Source organism: Octopus sinensis, linkage group LG15, assembly GCF_006345805.1.
Source record: "Octopus sinensis linkage group LG15, ASM634580v1, whole genome shotgun sequence".
Taxonomy (NCBI): domain Eukaryota; kingdom Metazoa; phylum Mollusca; class Cephalopoda; order Octopoda; family Octopodidae; genus Octopus; species Octopus sinensis.
The window spans coordinates 6,119,081-6,140,584 of NC_043011.1; the positions used below are offsets into that span (position 1 = coordinate 6,119,081).

Below are 21,504 nucleotides of genomic sequence, written 5' to 3' on the forward strand. Positions count from 1 at the left end.
TTACACCTGCAATAAACAAACAAACAAAAAAGAATATATATATATATATATATATATTGCTTACATCATAAAAATTTAGAAACTACAAGAGAACGTGAAATAATTTGTTTTTAAGCAGATCAAGGTAAAATTATAAACAAGTAAATACCAGGTTAAAAAGACCCTTCGGATAGAAAAAGTTGAAAGCTGTGAATGGGACTTGAACCTACATCTCCTGTAAACATGATAAATGCTCCACCTTTAGACCACAGGTAACCTTCAACAATATTTTATCCAAATATTTACACGCTATAGCTTTACCTACTTAGTGTTCAACTGTAAAAATGAAAATTAAATAAAAATATATATATATATATATATATATATAGCCAATACCGCAGGATGAAAAACATCAGCTAAGTTCCCGACCTGTTTCCTCTTTTCATTGTTTTTGCAAGCCTTATTATTATTGTATTCCCATATATTAGCGTTATCGTTGTCTTTCGTCTCAAATGCTAGCTGAAGCATAAAAACTTTCACTCACAAAAACTTATTCACACCACCGCAAAGCATTTCATCTCAATCCTGTCTTCTTTCTGCCGCCTAAAACCTCATCTTCTCCCAATGCGCGGTGCGCCCGCCCTCCCACCCCCACCACCAATACCGGTGAACACTGTTCTCACCATCTACACCAGATACTCCCTCCTCCTCCCCCACCACCCCTTCTCCTCATATGCTTTCACTGTGAAAAGACAAGCTACTAGCGTCACAGCTCTTCAACCGCCCACTGATCTTACGCTTCCTCCTGTTTTGAATCTGACACTGCCTCAATCCGATTATCTCCTTCCAGTCCCCTCCCCGCCTCGTAATTATCCTACGTTTTTATTTCTTACGAACCTACACCAACCCTTCCTGCCATCATTCCTCCTTACCCCCCCAACCTTCCCCACCCCCACCCATTCAAAGTACCCCGGATCCCTGTTGCCCCCGTGCCGCGGGCACGTTAAAAAGCTCGAACCGATCGTGACTGATGCCGGACCCCCCGGCCCCTGTGCAGGTGGCACGTAAAAAGCACCCACTCCACTCACGGAGTGGTTGGCGTTAGGAAGGGCATCCAGCCGTAGAAACTCTGCCAGATCAGACTGGAGCCTGGAGCGGCCCCTGGCTTCCCAGACCCCGGTCGAACCGTCCAACCCGTGCTAGCGCGGAAAACGGACGTTAAACGATGATGATATATGTGTGTGGAGGTGCAATGGCCCAGTGGTTAGGCCAGCGGACTCACAGTTGTAGGATTGCGGTTTCGATTCCCAGACCAGGTGCTGTGAGTGTTTATTAAGCGAAAACACCTAAAGCTCCACGAGGCTCCAGCAGGGGGTGGTGGCGATCCCTGCTGTACTCTTTCGCCACAACTTTCTCTCTTTCTTCTGTTGGCCTGCTCGCTTAGCCAACGGGGTGGCGTCATTCGAAGGCTAAAACAATGCGAAGCGCATCATGACCAGCGATGTGTAGCAACATCTGATAGCCTGGTCAGTCACAGTGATTACGGTGAAATATATATATATATATATATTATATACAGAGAGAGAGAGAGTTAATGCAAAAATATATCAAATTCATAAATTACATTTTCCCGAAGTGAGTTGCTTTTGCTGAGAATTATTAGAAACTCGAGTGTCACTTGTCATATGATGGGTGACGTACTTTTACCTCGATGGGTAATATCAGGAAATATGGCAGACATAGAATAATTACAGTTTAACTTGTATCAAATCCTTCGATGTTTATACAAAATGATGAATACTAACGAAGGTGGAAGATTGTGTGGCGGACCAGGAATGATCCAGTCTGGACGAGACGAGGTTCGTACCGGATATTCACCATGGTTGACTCTCTAAGCATGAAGCCTTTGAGTTTTAAAAGGGAAATGTGAAGTTGAGACATTAATGCCTTGCTCAATACTAAGCAAAACAAGGTGAAATGACCGGAAGCAAAAATTTAACGAAAGAAGGGGTCAACAGTTGACTGCTCTTTTGTGTTATCACATGACCATAAAACAACACAGGAATAACCATCAAAGGAACCTCTATGTGACTGACCTTCTAAAAATAACAGCCAAATCTCCCTGATATTATGGCCTATCACCTTAAAAGGGAACAAAAACTATATGCCCAACATAAGGTAGACACATTATAATTATAAAGGGTATCATACCATAAATAAAGAATACTTGAAGGTCTTTGATCAATCAGGATTGATCACTAAAAGCTTGTTTGGAGCTGAACAACAATAAGATAAACAAAAAGGGAAACTATTGCGTACCTGCAGTTTGCATTCTCCTGCGAATTATATCTAAAGGATACGATGCAGACTGGGCGATGAGGCCAGCTATTGCCCCAAAACATAATCTTTCAATTGGCTGAGGTTCCACACCAGGTCCATACTCTGCAATAAACAACAGCAAAGGGTATAACATTGTAGCACTCTATCACACACATGTAACAATAATGCCACTCTGTCTCTCTCTCCCTCTCTCTACTCACACACACACACCACACACACACACACACACACACACACACAGCTGGCAGAACCATTAGCACATCCGGCAAAATGTTTAACAGCATTTTGTCCATCTTCATGTTCTGAGTTCAAATTCCACCATGGTCGATTCTGTCTTTCATCCTTTCGGAGTCAATAATAATAGGTACCTATTTCTTTACTACCCACAAGGGGCTAAACACAGAAGGGACAAACAAGGACAGACAAACGGATTAAGTCGATTATATCAACCCCCAGTGCGTAACTGGTACTTATTTAATCGACCCTGAAAGGATGAAAGGCAAAGTCGACCTCGGCGGAATTTGAACTCAGAACGTAGCGACAGACGAAATACTGCTGAGCATTTTGTCCGGCGTGATAACGTTTCTGCCAGCTTGCCGCCTTTATAATAATAGGTACCAGTTGTGTATTGGAGTCGGTGTGATCAATTGGCCCCCTACCCCTGAAACCGTGGGCCTTGTGCCAATATTTGAAACCATTATTACACACATAGGCATAACACGTTAATATCACGCACACACACTCAGACATAACATCCGTTGTCTGTGCTGGCAAGGGTTGGATGGTCTGACCAGCACTGGTAAGCTGAGGGGCTGCACTAGACTCCAGTCTGATTTGGCATGATTTCTACAGCTGGATGCCCTTCCTAATGCCAACACTCCGAGAGTGTAATAGGTGCTTTTATGTGCCACCAGCACAGGTGCCAGTTGTGTGACACCATTATCTGCCACAACTACGATTACACTCGGCTTGATGGGTCTTCTGTCCAAGCACGGCATATTGTCAAAGGTCTCAGTCATTTGTCATTGCCTTTGAAAGAGGGCACAGGTGCCAGTTACGTGACACCAGCATCGACCACAACTACGACTTCACTTGGCTTCACAGGTCTGGAATCACAATTTCCTACACTCAAGTGCACCAAGGGCACACAGCCATAGACATTACGGCATCAACGTGACACAGGCACAGAAATAATATTCTATCAAATGACACACACAATATTGATACACTGCATAAATATATGAAAACACGATGTTACCAATGTCTCTCTCTCACACACACACCACTGCATCAATCTTAAACACTCATTGTGGCTCTTCTACTATAGCGTCGGGCCAACCAAAGCCTTGTGAGTGGAGTTGGTAGATGGAAACTGAAAAGAAGCCCATTGTGTATATGTGCGTGTGTGTCCCCCCATTATTTCTTGACAACCGATGTTGGTGTGTTTATGTCCCCCATAACTTAGCGGTTCGGCAAAAGAGACTGATAAAATAAGTAAGTACTAGGCTTACAAAGAATAAGTCCTGGGGTCGATTTGTTCGACTAAAGGCAGTGCTCCAGCATGGCCACAGTCAAATGACTGAAACAGGTAAAAGAACAAAAGAATATAACAACAAAGCGGCACCGTTTCCATTGACCGAATTTCCAACACAATGCATTGGTCAACCCAAGGCAAGAGCAGAGGACAACTTGCTCAAGGTCGCAAGGAGTGGTATCAAACCCAGAACCACATGATTGCCAAAACAAACCTCCTAACCACAATTAAAGCCATAGGTCTGACTCAAAGTTGCATTCTAGGTGTGGTACAGGTATAAAAAGAAACTTTAAACTTCATTTGTGTGTGCATATATGTATGCATACACACACACGTGCACACACACACGCACACACACACACACACACACGACCCAATCCATTAAAACTCACCAGTCCTCTCTTCATTTACACAGATTCTCTCAGATAGATTCGGAGTGGTTTGTTCTACTGGACCCAGTCATAACATTCTGATAAAGTGCATCACTTTTAAGTATCACACGAATATATATATATATATATATATATATATTATATATATATATATAGTGTTTGTGTATTTATGTTATAAAAGTGTGTGAGTGTACACATTGACACATATACATGTGTATCAACAACCCATTTTAAATGAAACAATTGAGTCTAAGTTAACAAACGAATTTCTAAGTGGTGTACTTGACTTGCTATAAATAGCAGGAAAATCTTCAAAGCATCACATCTTATCTTAAAAAAACGAAAAAAGTACTTACATAAGTACAAAAAAAAAATAATAAGTGAAAGGATGGGATTGTCACAGCTCAAATGTCATTGATTTGCTCCATCAAGGCACACCTAGAGCTAAAGAACAACTAAATATCACTTAAAACTTGAATTTGTATTTGAATCCTACATTTCTCAGATATGATGGAATTGATAGGTTTCTCAATATTCTTAGTCATTTAAAGTCTGGTATATATAGGTATGCTCCGTTTGGGTAATGAGATCTGATAATGCAGAAATATGTCCAAGGTTATCTGTACTTACCAAAGATCAGGCTCCCTCCATTCATGGTGAACAACCTCCACTACCAGCCAATTTTTAACCAAAATAGATCATGGAGTTATCTCCCTTGCGTTTCTTGCCTTGAGTTTTTAAGGCTGGTCAGTTTTCTCCTTGCTGCAGGTGAAATTTTAATTAAACCCGTTTTAGGGCTCACCACAATAAATATGTCGGTCTCTATACAAAATGCCCGTTTTTTTTTTTTCTTTTTCTTTCTCACTCTCTTGATCCGTGGAATTGTAATAAAGACATATTGTTAACATGGTCACAATTTCAAACCTTGAACCAAAACTGAATTATTTAACACCATACCAACCCTGATGTATCAGACCTATGATCAAAGACATTCCAGTGACCATCCCTACTGACTATGAGATGGTAGTAGTCACTAAAAATGAGAATTTTATGGGATTAATGGAAGAAAAGAGTCATCGTCATTATTGCATGGGTCAGAGAGTATTTGCTGAGATTTTCTATGGCTGGATGCCCTTCCTGCCACTAACCCTCACCTATTTCTAAGTAAGGTAATATTTCCCCCCTGCTGGCCAGACATGTTTTCATGGAAGACTGGAAACAAAGAACACTGCTGTATGACACTGACACTCATTTGAAACTATCACACAATGCTGCCAAGACAAGGAGACGCCAACTCACACACACACACAGGACTTCTTTCAGTCTCTATCTACCAAATCCATTCACAAAGCTTTGGTCGGCCCAGGGCTATAATAAAAGACAATCAACAATAAATACACAGGCTTCACAAATAAGTCATGCCTCCGTTATCTAAGCCCCCCCCCCCAGCGCCAACAAGCCCCCAACCCTAAAACAATCCATGCAAACAACACAAGACTCCTTGTTTCAATCAACTGTGTCCAGAAATATTGCAATCAAAGAATTTGTCAGTCATTTCTCCAGAGAAATCGTTGAAGAACTTACCAGCATGAAGTTTCTTGAGTGACTCATATGTAAAGAAACCAGTCCCAGAATATGGTATGCTACCCAGCATTGTTGGTGTAAATCCTCGATATAACGTTCGTAAACCTTCTTCACGGTAAATTTTTACAACCACTTCTGGTAAGTTGTGATACCTGCAGCCATTAAGGATTCAAAATTCATTACATATACATACAGAGACAGACAGACAGATAGGTAGATGGATGGAGAGATAGAAATAGATAGAGAGAGAGATGGAGAGATAGAAATAGATAGAGAGAGATATACAGAGAAAGAGAGAGAGATAGAAATAGATATAGAGAGAGATGGAGAGATAGAAATAGATAGAGAGAGATATACAGAGAAAGAGAGAGAGATAGAAATAGATATAGAGAGAGAGATGGAGAGATAGAAATAGATAGAGAGAGATATACAGAGAAAGAGAGAGAGATAGAAATAGATAGAGATAGATAGACAGAAACACTGCTGTATGACACTGATAGAAATAGATAGAGATAGACAGAAATAGAGTGAGAGATATAGATAGAGAGATAGAAATAGAGAGATAGATAGAAATAGATAGATAGAGAGTTAGATAGAGAGAGAGGAATTAGATATAGATTCACATAAACATACAAACACACACACATACACACACACACACAAAGTATTAAATGGTTAAGGTGACAAGTCCAGGGAACAGAAACTATGATGAAGACAATGATGATGATGATAATGTACTGTTACTCAAATATATAATATTTGAGTAACAGGTGGGGGGGGAGTTAAAGAGAAGAGTGGGGGAGGGAAAATTTAGAGTGAAAGAGGAGGCGAGAAGAAAGGGGGGAGAGAGGAAAAAGAAAGATAGAGGGGGAAATAAGCTGTCAGAGTGTGTGTGTGTGTGTGCATGCGTGTAAAGTTTGATCAGAACTAGAAAGTGCAATACCACTTTAAATGTCCCCTAAAGTTCAATACTTGACTGGGGTACCTCTACCTCAGTCTCTAAAGGGAGAATTTAGTGAGTTTTGATCTTGAGACAAAAGACATTGTAATACTGCAAGCGACATGTCTATGGATAGTAGTAGTAGTAGTAGTAGTAGTAGTAGTAGCAGCAGCAGCAGCAGAGGAAGAAAGCAAGTCAATACTTGGATAATTCTTGTATCAAGACAGCTACAAATACATCTCGAGTCCCTCGTACTTGAATTTGTTTATTTATTGTGTAAATTAGCCATAATAGAAACAATATCACGCTCATGGGATTTTCTTAGGGGACTGGAATCAGAAGGGAAGCAAAGGAAGAACCTTTGATTTATGAATCATCCCTCAGATCCCTAATCCCTAATGTTTTACAAGAACATGGCCTTCGTTAAGGCACTCAACAGCCAAATTAGCAACATTGACTCTTCAGCAATTGGATTATTCTGTGAAATGTAATCCTTATTCACTCACGTGATTTCTAATTAACTCCATGTTATGTTGTAGCTTTGAGATTTCGGTGATGTGATTGTTTATTTTTAGAATGACATTGTAGGGTAGGTGTGAGAGGCAAGATCTGGCTGGTTTCAACGCAAAACAGGTTGACTATTTGGGCTGAATATGGCCAGTTTAAATGCTATAGGGTTAAACTGGGCAATGAACTAAGTTCGTGATTCAAGAAAAAGGTCCAGTCTGACTGATGGGGTCCCACTGATCCAGTTTTGTTAACAAGGCTCAGGTCAATCAGAGACTAGGATAGAAGATGCACTTCACTATAGTTTCCTCACAAGGGGACTGCCATCCAGGAATTTAGATCTGGAGATTTCCATTTCCAGCGACTTCGAGGGCCACCTCCCAGTGGTGTCGGGCGTCAACGAAGAGCCCTCGACTACAACAAGACGACCAAAGTTTTTTTTTTTTCCCAAGGTCTGGGGTCTCCTGCCCCTAAGCCCTAGACCATCACCTAATCACCCTTACCCATTTTGTTGTGAACCTGGAACTGCATAATTGTGGAACAAATTTCTGGGTGCTGAGATGGCTGTGTGATTAAGAAACTCACTTTGTGATCAAGTAGTTTCTGGTTCAATCCCACTGCGCATTACCTTGAGCAAGTGTCTTCTACTACAGCCCTCGGTCAATCAATATCTTGTGAGTGGATGTGACAGGCAGAAACTGTATGGAAGCCGAGGTCGACTTTGCCTTTCATACTTTCGGGGTTGATAAATTAATTACCAGTTACACACTGGGGTCAATGTAATCGACTTAATCCCTTTGTCTGTCCTTGTTTGTCCTCTCTATGTTTAGCCCCTTGTGGGCAATAAAGAAATAAGAAACTGTATGGAAGCCTGTCATATGTGTGTGGGTGTGTTTATATCCTGCCACTGCTTGACAACTGGTGTTGGTTTGTTTATGTCCTTGTAACTTAGCAAAAGAGACAAACAGAACAAGTGGCAGCTAAGTACTGGGATCAATCTGTTCAGTAACAAAAAAAACATCCTTCAAGGTGGTGCTCCAGTATGGCCGGTCCAATGACTGAAACAAGAAAAAGATATGGCCATGAAACAACAACATGGACAATTTAGAAGAGTATCCGCACTCACCTTTCTCTCGCTGTGACTGCCATCCGAGCACGGACCATATCTAGGGGATAGGTAAAGGCAACTGCAGTCATCCCAGCAAGAGCTCCAGCTAAAAATCGTTTACCAGGGGTCAGATGTCTGAAAAATACAATATACAAATTCATTACCACAATCATCATCGTTATTATTATTATTTTTATCATCATCATTACCATCATTATCATCATCATCATCATTGTTAATACAGCAACCTGGCAGAGTCGTTAGCATGTCAGCTGAAATGCTTAGCGGTATTTCGTCTGCCGCTACGTTCTGAGTTCAAATTCCACCAAGGTCAACTTTGCCTTTCATCCTTTCGGGTCAATTAATTAAGTACCTATTATGCACTGGGATCGATGTAATCGACTTAATCCGTTTGTCTGTCTTTGTTTGTCCCCCTCTGTGTTTAGCCCCTTGTGGGTAGTAAAGAAATAGGTATTTCGTCTGTCTTCCCGTTCTGAGTTCAAATACCACCAGGGTCAACTTTGCCTTCCATCCTTTCTGGGTCAGTAAAGTAAGTACCAGTTGAGCATTGTCTGGTACCCAGAGTAGAAAGGATTATTATTATTTTTTTCTGCTGTTATTGCTGTTGGGGAAAATGGTTTGCTTCCATTCTTCTAGCTCTTTGCCTTTCACCCTTTGTGGGTCAATAACATAAAATACCAGTCACATACTGGGGTTGATGGTATCAACTAAACCCCACGACTCAAAATTGCAGGCCTTGTGTCTAAATGTGTGTGTGTGTGCATGTTTCCTGCCATACCAGATTGTTTAGCCAATCTTGGGTGTTGTTAATTGCAATCTCATTTAGTACAGAAGGAGATATTTGTATGGACAGGTTAACGAGGCTGAAAAAAATAACAACAAACTACCATATCTGAAGGCATAAGAGACACTGGCCATATCAGATGCACTCCAATTTCAACAGAACATTGTCGGGAAAAGCAGTTTTTAGTACATTAAAGTATATAATACTGGTCCAAATTCGCATATGGGATTAGGGGTGATTTCTTTTTGAGGTTTTATTTTGAAAAAAGAAAGGAAAAAAAGAAAAAGTGTTTTATATGTGATCAAATTCAGTATCATCATCATCATCATCGTTTAGCGTCCGCTTTCCATGCTAGCATGGGTTGGATGGTTCAACTGGGGTCTGGGAAGCCAGAAGGCTGCACCAGGCCCAGTCTGATCTGGCAATGTTTCTACGACTGGATGCCCTTCCTAACGCCAACCACTCCATGAGTGTAGTGGGTGCTTTTTACGTGCCAGACGAGTCTGGCAAACGGCCACGATCGGATGGTGCTTTTTATGTGCCACCGACACGGGGGCCAGGCGAGGCTATATATATAGTAATCTTCAGATAAATGCATGTGAGTTGGTATCTTTCGTCCATCTTATACATTGAACACACATCACAAACGATGAACTGTTGTTAATAGCTGTGAATAAAAAACTATGCTGTTAGGCAGGCCCATGTGGAAAGATCAAACAGGATTTTAAACCAACTTCGTCAGAATCCTCCAATATGAAGACAGGTAGGGCTGGAAACATAAATATTCATCCAGTCCATTCACCAGAGATGTAAATCTGGGTTTATATGAACTGTGAAACACAAAGGACATTAGTGGAGGAGTCATGACTAACTTTGCACTTCAGGACAAGATATGAATAGACTAAAAGTGTAAAGAAATAGATTTTATCTCCACAGTCTCCCATTATGAAAGTAGATAAATATAACTTAAGATATTCACCATTATATTAATAAGTTGGGCAGAGGAACAAAAAGATAACAGCTGTATTTTGTAGCCAAGAAATGGGACACAAACTGCTGACACAATCAGTGATCAATTTGCTTTATTAAGTTTATTTTCAGTATGTAAACACAACACAATGTGTGTAAATCACTTATCAAACTAGGCTTTGGAAGTTATCACCGAGTGTGTTCAAGGCCCAGCTGGAACTGACAAAGGATTTATCTTTCTGATTGGTCGATAAAACAGTTATATTTCTAGGTGAATTATTGCACAGATTAACCCTTAATCCTAAACCCACCAAGATGAACATTGGGGTAATCCACTGTTAGAACTAATATTTCTATTTGATGCACCCCAATTTCAGCAGTGCACATTCAGGGAAAAATGGCTTTTCGGGCATTAAAGCTTATGGGAAGCCCAACTACACAATTAGGTGATTTCTTTGAGAAATTTTCATGGATAAAAAAAGTGTCTTTTATGCCATCAAATATGGTAAATCATCATCATCGTTTAGCATCCGCTCTCCATGCTAGCATGGGTTGGAGGGTTCAACTGGGGTCTGGGAAGCCAGAAGGCTGCACCAGGCCCAGTCTGATCTGGCAGTGTTTCTATGGCTGGATGCCCTTCCTAACGCCAACCACTCCGTGAGTGTAGTGGGTGCTTTTTATGTGCAACCGGCACAGGTGCCAGACGAGTCTGGCAAATGGCCATGATTGGATGGTGCTTTTTACGTGCCACCGGTACGAGGCCAGTAGGGGCGACGCTGGCAACGGCCACGTTCGGATGGTTCTCTTACGTGCCACCGGCACTGGTATCACAACTACAAATTCCATTGATGTTGATCGATTTCGATTTTGATTCTCACTTGCCTCAACAGGTCTTCACAAGTAGAGTTTTGTGTCCCAAGAAGGAAAAGTATGCATAAGTGGACTGGCTACATCCCATGTAGAGGCCACGGGTTATGGTCTCACTTGTCCTGCCGGGTCTTCTCACACACAGCATACTTCCAAAGGTCTCGGTCGCTAGTCATTTCCTCGGTGAGACCTAAAGTTCGATGGTCGTGCTTCACCACCTTGTCCCAGGTTTTCCTGGATCTACCTCTTCCACAGGTTCCCTCAACCACTAGGGTGTGGCACTTTTTCAGACAACTATCTTCATCCATTCTCGTCACATGACCATACCAGCGCAAACGTCTCTCTTGCACACCACAACTGATGCTTCTCAGGTCCAACTTTTCTCTCAAGGTACTTACACTCTGTCGAGTGTGAACACTGACATTACACATCCATCGGAGCATACTGGCTTCATTTCTTGTGAGCTTACGCATATCCTCAGCAGTCACGGCCCGTGTTTCACTGTCATGTAGCATGGCTGTTCGCACACATGCATCATACAGTCTGCCTTTTACTCTGAGCAAGAGGCCTTTTGTCACCAGCAGGGGTAAGAGCTCTCTGAACTTTGCCCAAGCTGTTTTTACTCTAGCAGTTACACTTTCAGCACACCCGCCTCCGCTACTAAATATATATGATATATATAAATATATATGATATATTCATATCTTAGATACTCCAACCAGTGCCATCACACAAACTATTACCATTCTTCTCCACATTGGGCACCATTCTACCCCTTACTGGACACAGGCAGTGTGCTCTGCAACTCTGTATTTTGGGGTTTAATTACACTGCACTGTACTTTGGGTGTCTTCTTATATAGCCTTGGTTCATCCAAAGCCTCCTGACATTTGGTTTAAAAACCATAGGAATACTGTGTAGTTCATCATCATCATCATCATCATTTAATGTGTCTTCCATGCTGGCATGGGTTGGATGGTTTGACAGAAGCTGGCAAAGTTAGGAGCTGCACCAGGTTTTTGTTTTGGCATGATTTCTACAGCAAGATGCCAACCATTCTACAGCATGTACTGCATGCTTTTTATGTGGCGCCATCACCAGTTCTTCACACAACCGTCCTCGTTTGATCATTCAGTTGCTAAAATTGATAATGACAATTAACAACCTATTCAGCAGAGGTGAAAGATCTAATAAAACCTGTCTATCGTTCCAGATTAAGAGGAGTAAATAAGAGAAAACTATTTCTAGGAAAGGATGCCAACTTATTCCAGATAACATTCCCAGAAGAAGATTCAGTTAGCCATTCCTTGTTAGAAGTGATGATGTTCAGAGTAATAAGCCCCCAGCTTTAATAATTGATAATGATGAACCACAACCTGGCTTAGTGATTCTGAAGCTTTTTGGTTTCAGAGCTCACTGGGGGTTGAACAAACAAATTACTGACCCACTATGCACGGGGAGGTTCAAAATTACAAGCCTGCTCTGTTATGAGGGAGTAAAAATTAAACTCAAGTACTTTACATGGTATGTTAAAAGTACACTTCATATCACAGTATCGACCAATCAGATGTTATACACCGCTGATCACAATGCACTTCCAATTCTGTTTTGACTGCACCACTCTTTTCCATCTTCACAAAAATTGCTTAATTAAATCTTCTTCCCATTTTCATGGAGGCCTTCCAATGTCTTGGCTACCACTCAGCAACTGCAAGAGTCCACCTGGTGTCTGTGAACCTTGCAATGTGTCCAGCCCGGGAGAACTTCTTACAGAATGTTAAAAACTACTGATGCTCTTCGAAGTTTAAAAAAATGTTTTAAAGTTAAGAATTTGGATGAGCAAAGCAAACTATCATTTCTTCTGGTGTATTTTAGGAGGGTCCGTACGCCAGGAATAAGCACACACTATTTTACTTTTTTATTATTATTATTAGTCAATTGGTTAACCACTTAGCTAATCAATTGTTTGATTAATCATTTGGTCAATCAGTCAATCAGTTGTGTTTGTCAAACAGCTTCAAGTCTTAAGCTGACCTGGGGTCAAGAGAGAGCATGTCATTGAAGAGGTCAGGAATAGCATCAAAAGGACTTTGACAAACCTTGCTAATTGACTGAACAATTAATTAGTTAATTGCTTTAAATAATTAATCAATTGGCTAGTAAATAATAAAGAAGTGAAATAGAACCAGTGTGTGTGTGTGTCTTTGTTATTGGCACAGTGGCCCTCCCAAGATACAACAAAAACTGTTCCAACAGAAGAGTACACATCAAGAATCTTGCAAAGCAAACACAAAAATGAAATATTGTTTATTATGCTTTATTAATAATACTTTGTCTAACAAAATTATGAAAATTCAGGTTTCCTAAGACACTGAAGCACTAATATAAGATGTCTTTTAAAGCCTTAACTTATCCTTCTACAGCTCCACAGTGTAGCTACATATTCACTGCCATGCACTGGTTTTGAACCACTGATCTCATCTATTAAATAGTAACATTAACACCTTAACCTATCAACTACTTCACCTGAGTGATTACTTACCGTTTCCTCTTGTCTCGATTCAGAAGCTGTTTGTACTGTTCATGGGCAGCATATTGCATGGAAGCGTAAGGGATGATCCGAGCCATTGTGGCTGTGTTACCACGCCACAAACTCAGGAAACCTTCATGTTTGAAGCAGGAATAGAGGAAACGGACAGCTTCTCGAGCAGAGAACCGTATGTTCTTACCTGTTGGGGAATAAAAATCAATTGTTATTATGCAAACAAAAATCCAATTGCACACCTGTACACACACACACACACACACACGTTCTTATTTGTAAGGAAACAAAAAATAATTCGTTATCACACACAAATATGATGTTAGCTATTGATACAAAGAAATTTTAAAATTTAAATAGTCAGAAAAGGAGAGATGTAGGCAAGGCTAAACAGGTGAGATCAATGTGATTGGTACTCAGGTTGCACCCTGTAGGTTTGCAGTTAATTCCAGATGTCTACAGTTACAAGATTATTTAGGATGCAATCAGTGGGGTGAGAGGATGTCAGGCAGGTGTACAAAGTCTGATCAAAAAGTATTGAGACTGTCACAAGAGCATATTTTAGTGGGTGTGGGGTTTTGCAAAAATCTTATGTAAAGTAATTCTTAACCCTTCTGACAGCAACCTGTCTAAGACTGCCTCTGGTTCTACGATACAAACATCCTGCCTTTAACTGATCTAAGTTTATATTTCCCATCACAATTTCAAGTTAATTTATGACCCAAATACCACATTAATAATGAGAATATTATTTTACTAAATAATTCATTATATTCAAAATTAATGGAAACAAAGGTGACAAAAACATTGAAATGAAATGGTTAATTGATATATTCTAAGTAGAAAATTCCACACAAACAGCACCAAATATCCAAAATGTTCCAAAATACACAACATTCTTCATATTAAGAATATCAGACAACATGACCCTCAACAACAATGTGACCCAAAATGACCTTCAAAATCTGGTCCAAAATATAATAAGAAAAATTATACAAGAAAACAGATAGATGTTTAATGTGTCATTAAAATAAAAATTATTTACGAAATTATTATTATTAATTTAAAAAAAGTTTTAATTCAAAATTACCAATTTCAAGTGAAATTTATTAGTCACAAACCCAATGTAATATTAAAGAACATCTTTTTATAAACGCACTTTGAAGTACCAAGTGAGTTTGCAGAAAATAGGGGACGTCTCGAATGCAGAACAGCTGTAAAGACAGCTTAACCTAACCAATATCAATGAAATAAAATTTTTTTTTTTTAAATCAATGCCAAAGCACAAATTTGATTTAAACTGCAATAAAAAAAAAAAGAAATGACCAATAGGTAAAAAAAACAATATCAAATTAACTGAACCACAAAATAGACTGGAAAAAAAAATTCACAGGCATTACATTCTTTAAATTCCAAGTTTTTCCCCCCTCAATGACTACGACATGTTTTATGATGCGGCCCATTCCTGGTCCACTTAACGCCATCACTGAAGCAGAGCTGCACTGACCAATAAGAAGTTGGAGGGCAAGCTTTACTTGATGATTAACCTGCTAGAAAGAACAGCCAAATTTCACTCAAGTTAAGCATCACCATCTCAACCCTTTAATTATGCCTTTGTTTCAATTGATTTTGAAAATCACGAATTTACTTCCAGAACTTTCTCGTTAAGCAGGTGTTTGTGATATAAATTAACATGAAATTTTGATGGAGAGCTTTAATTTAGAACAATTTAAAGCAGAAAATTTCTATCATAGAACCAGGAGGAATCTTGAGTAGGTTGGTATCAAAAGGGGCAAATAAGGGTCAGGAGTGGCTGTGTGGTAAGTAGCTTGTTTACCAACCACATGGTTCCGGGTTCAGTCCCACTGAGTGGCACCTTGGGCAAGTGTCTCCTACTGTAGCCTCGGGCCGACCAAAGCCTTGTGAGTGGATTTGGTAGACGGAAACTGAAAGAAGCCTGCCGTATATAAGTATATATATATATGTATGCGTGTGTGTGTTTGTGTGTCTGTGTTTGTCCCCCTAGCATTGCTTGACAACCGATGCTGGTGTGTTTATGTCCCCGTTACTTAGCGGTTCGGCAAAGGAGACCGATAGAATAAGTACTGGGCTTACAAAAGAATAAGTCCTGGGGTCAAGTTGCTCGATTAAAAGCGGTGCTCCAGCATGGCCGCAGTCAAATGACTGAAACAAGTAAAAGAGTAAAAGAGAGATCCACAAGGAAACTTTGCATGTTTTCGTGTGTGCGCGCATGTGTGTGTATGACAGTGTGTATACACTGAGTATGATACATAGATGGCTATTTTAATTTTAAAATGCCTCAGTTGTGAATAGCAGATTTTTATTCAGCAGAGCAGCTATCTGCAACATCAGTAAACGTTTTATTTCTTTTTCCTATATCAGAGGCAACAAATTTTAATTCGGGTATATGGCTGGTTGTGACTATGTGCCATTAAAAAGGCCTAAAAAGGGTAGCACAAAATTTTTGTCTTTCTAATATTTATTGTATCTTTAACGCAGCACATTCACGAGGGATGCTATCTCAGGAGAATTTGGAAGAGACACTGCATGTTTATCATCATCATCGTTATCGTTTAGCGTCCGCTTTCCATGCTAGCGTAGGTTGGACGGTTCAACTGGGGTCTGGGAAGCCAGAAGGCTGCACCAGGCCCAGTTCGATCTGGCAATGTTTCTACAGCTGAATGCCCTTCCTAATGCCAACCACTCCATGAGTGTAGTGGATGCTTTTTACGTGCCACCGGCACAGGTGCCAGACGAGTCTGGCAAACGGCCACGATCGGATGGTGCTTTTTATGTGCCACCGGCACGGGGGCCAGGCAAGGCTGGCAACGGCCACGAACGGATGGTGCTTTTTACGTGCCACCGACACGAGGCCAGTCGGGGCGGCGCTGGCAACATCCACGTTCGGATGGTTCTCTTACGTGCCACCGGCACTGGTATCTCAGCTGCAATTTCCATTGATCGATTTCAATTAAAAAGGTGGGCATCAGGAAGTGACACTGGCCATGAAACACTGCCCCACTACACACACAATCACCACCAAATGCCTCCCTCCAACTCCTGCCAGGGTAGAAAATCTGGACGTCAAAATGGTCAGGTTTTTGATCTTCCATAACTCTTCGACTTTTATGTTATCAAAATATATTTTGAAATATCAAACTGTTGAACATAAAAAGAAACTAGAAGGGGAAGGGCCAGGAAGAAAGGATTCAAAGACATACTTTGGAAGTTGATTTTTGTCCTGTCGAGGGGAGCAATAGCCGTTTTGGCCAATGCCCCGGCCAAGGCACCCGCAATCAATGATGTAATAATTTTATTCTTGTTCGATATCTGAAATAGTAAAACATGAGATTTCAGAGTCATCATCATCATCATCATCATCATAGACACCAAAGTCACTCATTCCCACCGTAACGACAATATTAATGTTGATAATTGTGGTATAATCTAACCACTGTAACCACCAGCATCATTGCCAGCACCAACATCATCATTACCATCACAATTATCACCAACAATCACCAATCACCAATTGTCATTCACATCATCAGAGCCATCCTTGCCACCACCATCAATACCAGCAGAAGTCTCTACAGTTGTATGACCTGCTAGAAATAGCAGCCAAGTCTTCCTCAAATCATACCCTTCTTTCTTAAGATAATGACATTAATTAATACAGTCCTACATTCACTTCTAAAAGTCAGAGTCATCTCGGTTGGGAAGCTTTTGATTAGGCTTGACTTGATGCTAAACAACAACAACACCAACAACAACATAAGTTGATGGTTAACGAGAGAAGAAAAATGTTAAGAGAATGCAAAAGAATGTCTTACCTTGTTGTTAATGGCAAGTTCATGGTGATATGGTTCCTCCACATCAACAGAATTCGGCAGGGGAGGGCTTCGTTGTTGACCTTTGTCTGTGCCACCCATTGATGTGGCCACCAGCTGGATTTCTGGACGGTTTAAGAGGTCAACAGTTGAAGCCTCTGTCACCTTCGTGCTCATGTCAAACAACGCATGTACATCACTGAGAGCAGTAAGAACTTGTTGCTGTGTCTCTGACAACTGGAAGTAGAAACACACAAGAATTAAAAGCTGTTCCCAGATGGTAACACTGACAGACTGACCCTTGGCCTGTCCAAAGCATTTTCATAAGTTTGTCCTTAACATCCATGCTGGCTTTCAGACTTTTCGTTAGCCTTACTTTCATATCATCATCATCATCGTCGTCGTCATCATCTTCGTCGTCATCATTTAGCATCTGTTTTCTATGCTGGTATGGATTAGATGGTTTGGGATCGGCAAGCTGGGCAGCTGTACCAGGCTCCATGGCTGGAGGCCCTTCCTAATGCCAACTACTCCAAGAGTGTAGAGGTTGCCTTTTACATGTCACCATTCTGATTAGTATAATGCTTTCCTTCCATAAATCCTAAGTTACTCAACTGGTTGCACAAAGAATAAAAAAGAGGGGGGGGGCCAATATGATATATGGATGTGAGGGAAATATGTCCTGTGTATCATAATGGATACACAGGAGAGGCAGAAGATTAAGAAGTGGACAACCATTCAGGGGAGTCAGAATAAAGACAACTTGAACAGTTTCTGACAATAAACGGATAGATTTAGCCACGTAGGTCGGCAGGAAGCTCTCCAACCAGAAAAAGAAACAATGACTTGTTGCCCCACATTTTCCCCATAACCACTACACTCTTTTCCAGGCAAATTTTGTTAACCCAACATTCTTTCCAATGTGGTGAATCTATTTTAAAAATGGTAAAAATTGGAGCAGATAATTTCGTTTAGGCATGTGACAAGCAGGTACACACTACTGACAAGGCCCACGAAGGCCAAAATACAAACCACTGCTGATATAAGGTTCAGCTCGCACACATGCGTCGTACAATCTACCTTTCACTCTGAGCGAGAGACCCTTTGTCACCAGCAGGGGTAGAAGCTTTTTAAACTTTGCCCAGACTATTCTTATTCTGGTGGTAACACTCTCTGAACATCCACCCCCACTACTAACTTAGTCACCTAGGTAGCGAAAGTTATCAACTACTTCTAGTTTCTTCCCCTGGAGTGTGATGGAATCTGTTTTCTGAGTGTCTGTGGTGTTTATTGCCCCTGTGCATCTGCCATACATGAAAGCTATCTTCTCGGTTAATCTTCCTTTGGTGTTGCTGCACCTCCTATGTATCCATAGCTTACACCGGGTGCATCTTACGTCTGTCTGTTTATCTGTGTGTGAGAGTGGAGGAGGTACAACAGAATAAGACACAAACAGGCAGTCGCAAGCCATGTATAGCATATGTATCGAAAAGAGAGTACAGAAATATATACATTCAGTAGAAAACCAAGAGAATCCAGAAAGTTCTTAGTGATTCAACATAAATCGATATAAATCCAGGAAATTCACAAGATTATGTACCTGGTGTACGAAATAGAGGAAAATCTGAGTGGTCCTTTGTGTTGGTTCAACCTAGATGGGTAAAATCCATGGGATCATTGGTGAATACCTTGCAGGACAAGACAGTACAAGGAATTTGGGGATATATTTATATATATATATATAGTTAATCCAAACAAGAAAACACAAAAAAACACAACAACGCGAGGACGTGGAACAAATAAAGTATTATTGGACGCTCAGGAAAGAAGGGAAGAAGGAGGGTTTAACGTTTCGAGCGGAGCTCTTCGTCGGAAACATAGGAGAAGGAAAGATCCAGAGAAGGGAAGACAGAGGGAAAAAAATATATATATATTTCTTTACTACCCACAAGGGGCTACACACAGAGGGGACAAACAAGGACAATATATATATATATATATATATATCATCATCATCATTTAATGCCCACTTTCCATGCTGGCATAGGTTGAACAATTTGACTGAGGTCTGTCAAGCCAATAGGTTGCACCAGGCTCCAATATGATACACACACACACACACACACGGTGAAAATGAAACTTTAGGGGTGACTCATTATCAATATTGGCTTCTGTGGAAATGGATAGAAATATCAATAAAGAAACTGGTTTCTGCTTCTTTCTCCTTGATCCGAGAACAAACAATATTTAGTTTGTTGGCACCAACAAACAGAATGTATTTACTAGGAATGAAAGAGGATAGGATGTTCGATTGACAGAGTAAAAACAAGTTGACAAAAGACGGTGAGTTATGAGGAATAAGAAGCGCTTACTTGAGCAGAGTTCTTCCTTCATCAAAGACAGAATTTTACACAAGAAAAGTAATCCTCTTTTTATATGTTGTAACTAAATAGAAAAACTGATAAGGTTAACATCCTAGAGCAAGTTGGGGAGAAAATAAAACCCAAACCAACTGAATATCTTTTGTTAAACCCTCTCGGAATCACTTATCTTTCTAGGCCAGACAAATAATCAGAAAGATGCAAGACTGTTTTTCATGGCTGCAACTGAGGTCAGTTAATATCTTATTCTAATAGGACATGAGCTATACTATAGCTATGCACACACACACACAGAGTTTTATGTAAGAAAATACACACAGATATGATTTATATACTGATCATACACATACATTGTTTACATAATAAAATATTCATAAACATGATTTCCATGACTTACATAATACACAAAGACATGGTTTATATAAATATACACAGGTAGGGTTTATCTAACTACAGAATTAATTACTAAACACTCACCACATATAATTAACCATGTTATCACAAGGGACACCTGTATCCACCCACCCATATATACACACATCTACCTACAGAAACGACAGGTTTCTTTCAGTTTCTGACTACTAAAACCACTTAAATGACCAGGTTTAAAGAAGACATTTACACAAGCTGACATGCAGTGAGACTGAACCTGGGACCCTATGGTTGAGGAATGAACCGCTTAACTACACAGTTTCCCCCTTATTATTTTATATATATATATATATATATATATCTCTTATTATAAAAGGCAGATTTTATCTGCCTCCCTTTGGGAGTTATACAAATCTACAATATAGCATTTCTTCAATTACAATTTACCTTGCATTTTTAAGAGTACAATGCATCGCGTCATGCCAGGTCCAGTTTTTAAAATTTAAACTCAATTAAGCAAAATTTACAGAAAACTCACATTCTGGTGTGTGTGTCAAATGCTTTTCTTAGTCTGGTTTACACCACACGCAAACGCACACACACAGTGGGCAACGAATAAAATGAAAGTAATTGACTTACTGTAGTGAGTGATTCTTTCACTCTGCCTCCCACTTCCTCTTTCAACACATAGACACGCAAATATATAAATAAATTGTAAGCTAACGTGCGTATGTGTGTGAGTGGGTGTGTGTGGGTGTGCGCACGTGTGTGTGAGGGTGCGTGTGTGTGTGTGAGGGTGCGTGTGTGTGTGTGTGTGTGCGTGTGCGTGAGTGTGTGACAGGAAAGTTTTTTACAACGAATATAACACCTATATCCAAGTAGCAGAAAGATAAGACAGTAAGGTGTGATTTGAGGGAGATTTGGCTGCTATTTCTACCATGTCTAGCTGCCATGTAGGGGTCTCCCTCATAGGCTCATACATACATATATACATAGATAAGACAGTAAGGTGTGATTTGGGGGATATTTGGCTGCTATTTCTACCAGGTCTAGCTGCCATGTAGGGGTCTCCCTCATAGGCTCATACATACATATATACATAGATAAGACAGTAAGGTGTGATTTGGGTGAAATTTGGCTGCTATTTCTACCAGGTCTAGCTACCATGTAGAGGTCCCCCTCATTGGCTCATATATATATACATACATAAGACAGTAAGGTGTGATTTGAGGGAGATTTGGCTGCTGTTTCTACCAGGTCTGTTAGGCCTTCTCATGTAAACTCAAGCTTTCTCATGCCTTGAACATAAGACCAAAGCAGAGAATGTATTCTT

The 21,504-nt window shown here is 40.4% G+C and overlaps 1 protein-coding gene and 1 long non-coding RNA gene across 2 annotated transcripts in view; both read right to left on the reverse strand.

The window, feature by feature from the left end:
• The window catches only part of LOC115219886 (mitochondrial coenzyme A transporter SLC25A42), an 18,236-nt gene extending 581 nt beyond the window's left edge, over positions 1–17,655 (reverse strand). Inside the window, exons 1-7 of the mRNA XM_029790188.2 lie at positions 17,422–17,655; positions 16,810–16,918; positions 13,568–13,754; positions 8,403–8,519; positions 5,830–5,981; positions 2,299–2,421; positions 1–6 (exon numbers count right to left, since the gene is read on the reverse strand). The exon at positions 1–6 is cut by the window's left edge and continues 581 nt beyond it. Coding sequence (XP_029646048.1) covers positions 1–6; positions 2,299–2,421; positions 5,830–5,981; positions 8,403–8,519; positions 13,568–13,754; positions 16,810–16,918; positions 17,422–17,595 — 868 coding nt within the window. The 5' untranslated portion in view covers positions 17,596–17,655. The remainder of the gene's footprint in view (positions 7–2,298; positions 2,422–5,829; positions 5,982–8,402; positions 8,520–13,567; positions 13,755–16,809; positions 16,919–17,421) is intronic.
• Positions 1–20,953, reverse strand: part of LOC118766170 — a 31,535-nt gene extending 10,582 nt beyond the window's left edge. Inside the window, exon 1 of the long non-coding RNA XR_005002083.1 lies at positions 20,936–20,953. This is a non-coding gene — a long non-coding RNA (uncharacterized LOC118766170). The remainder of the gene's footprint in view (positions 1–20,935) is intronic.
• Between the last annotated feature and the right edge of the window lie 551 nt (positions 20,954–21,504).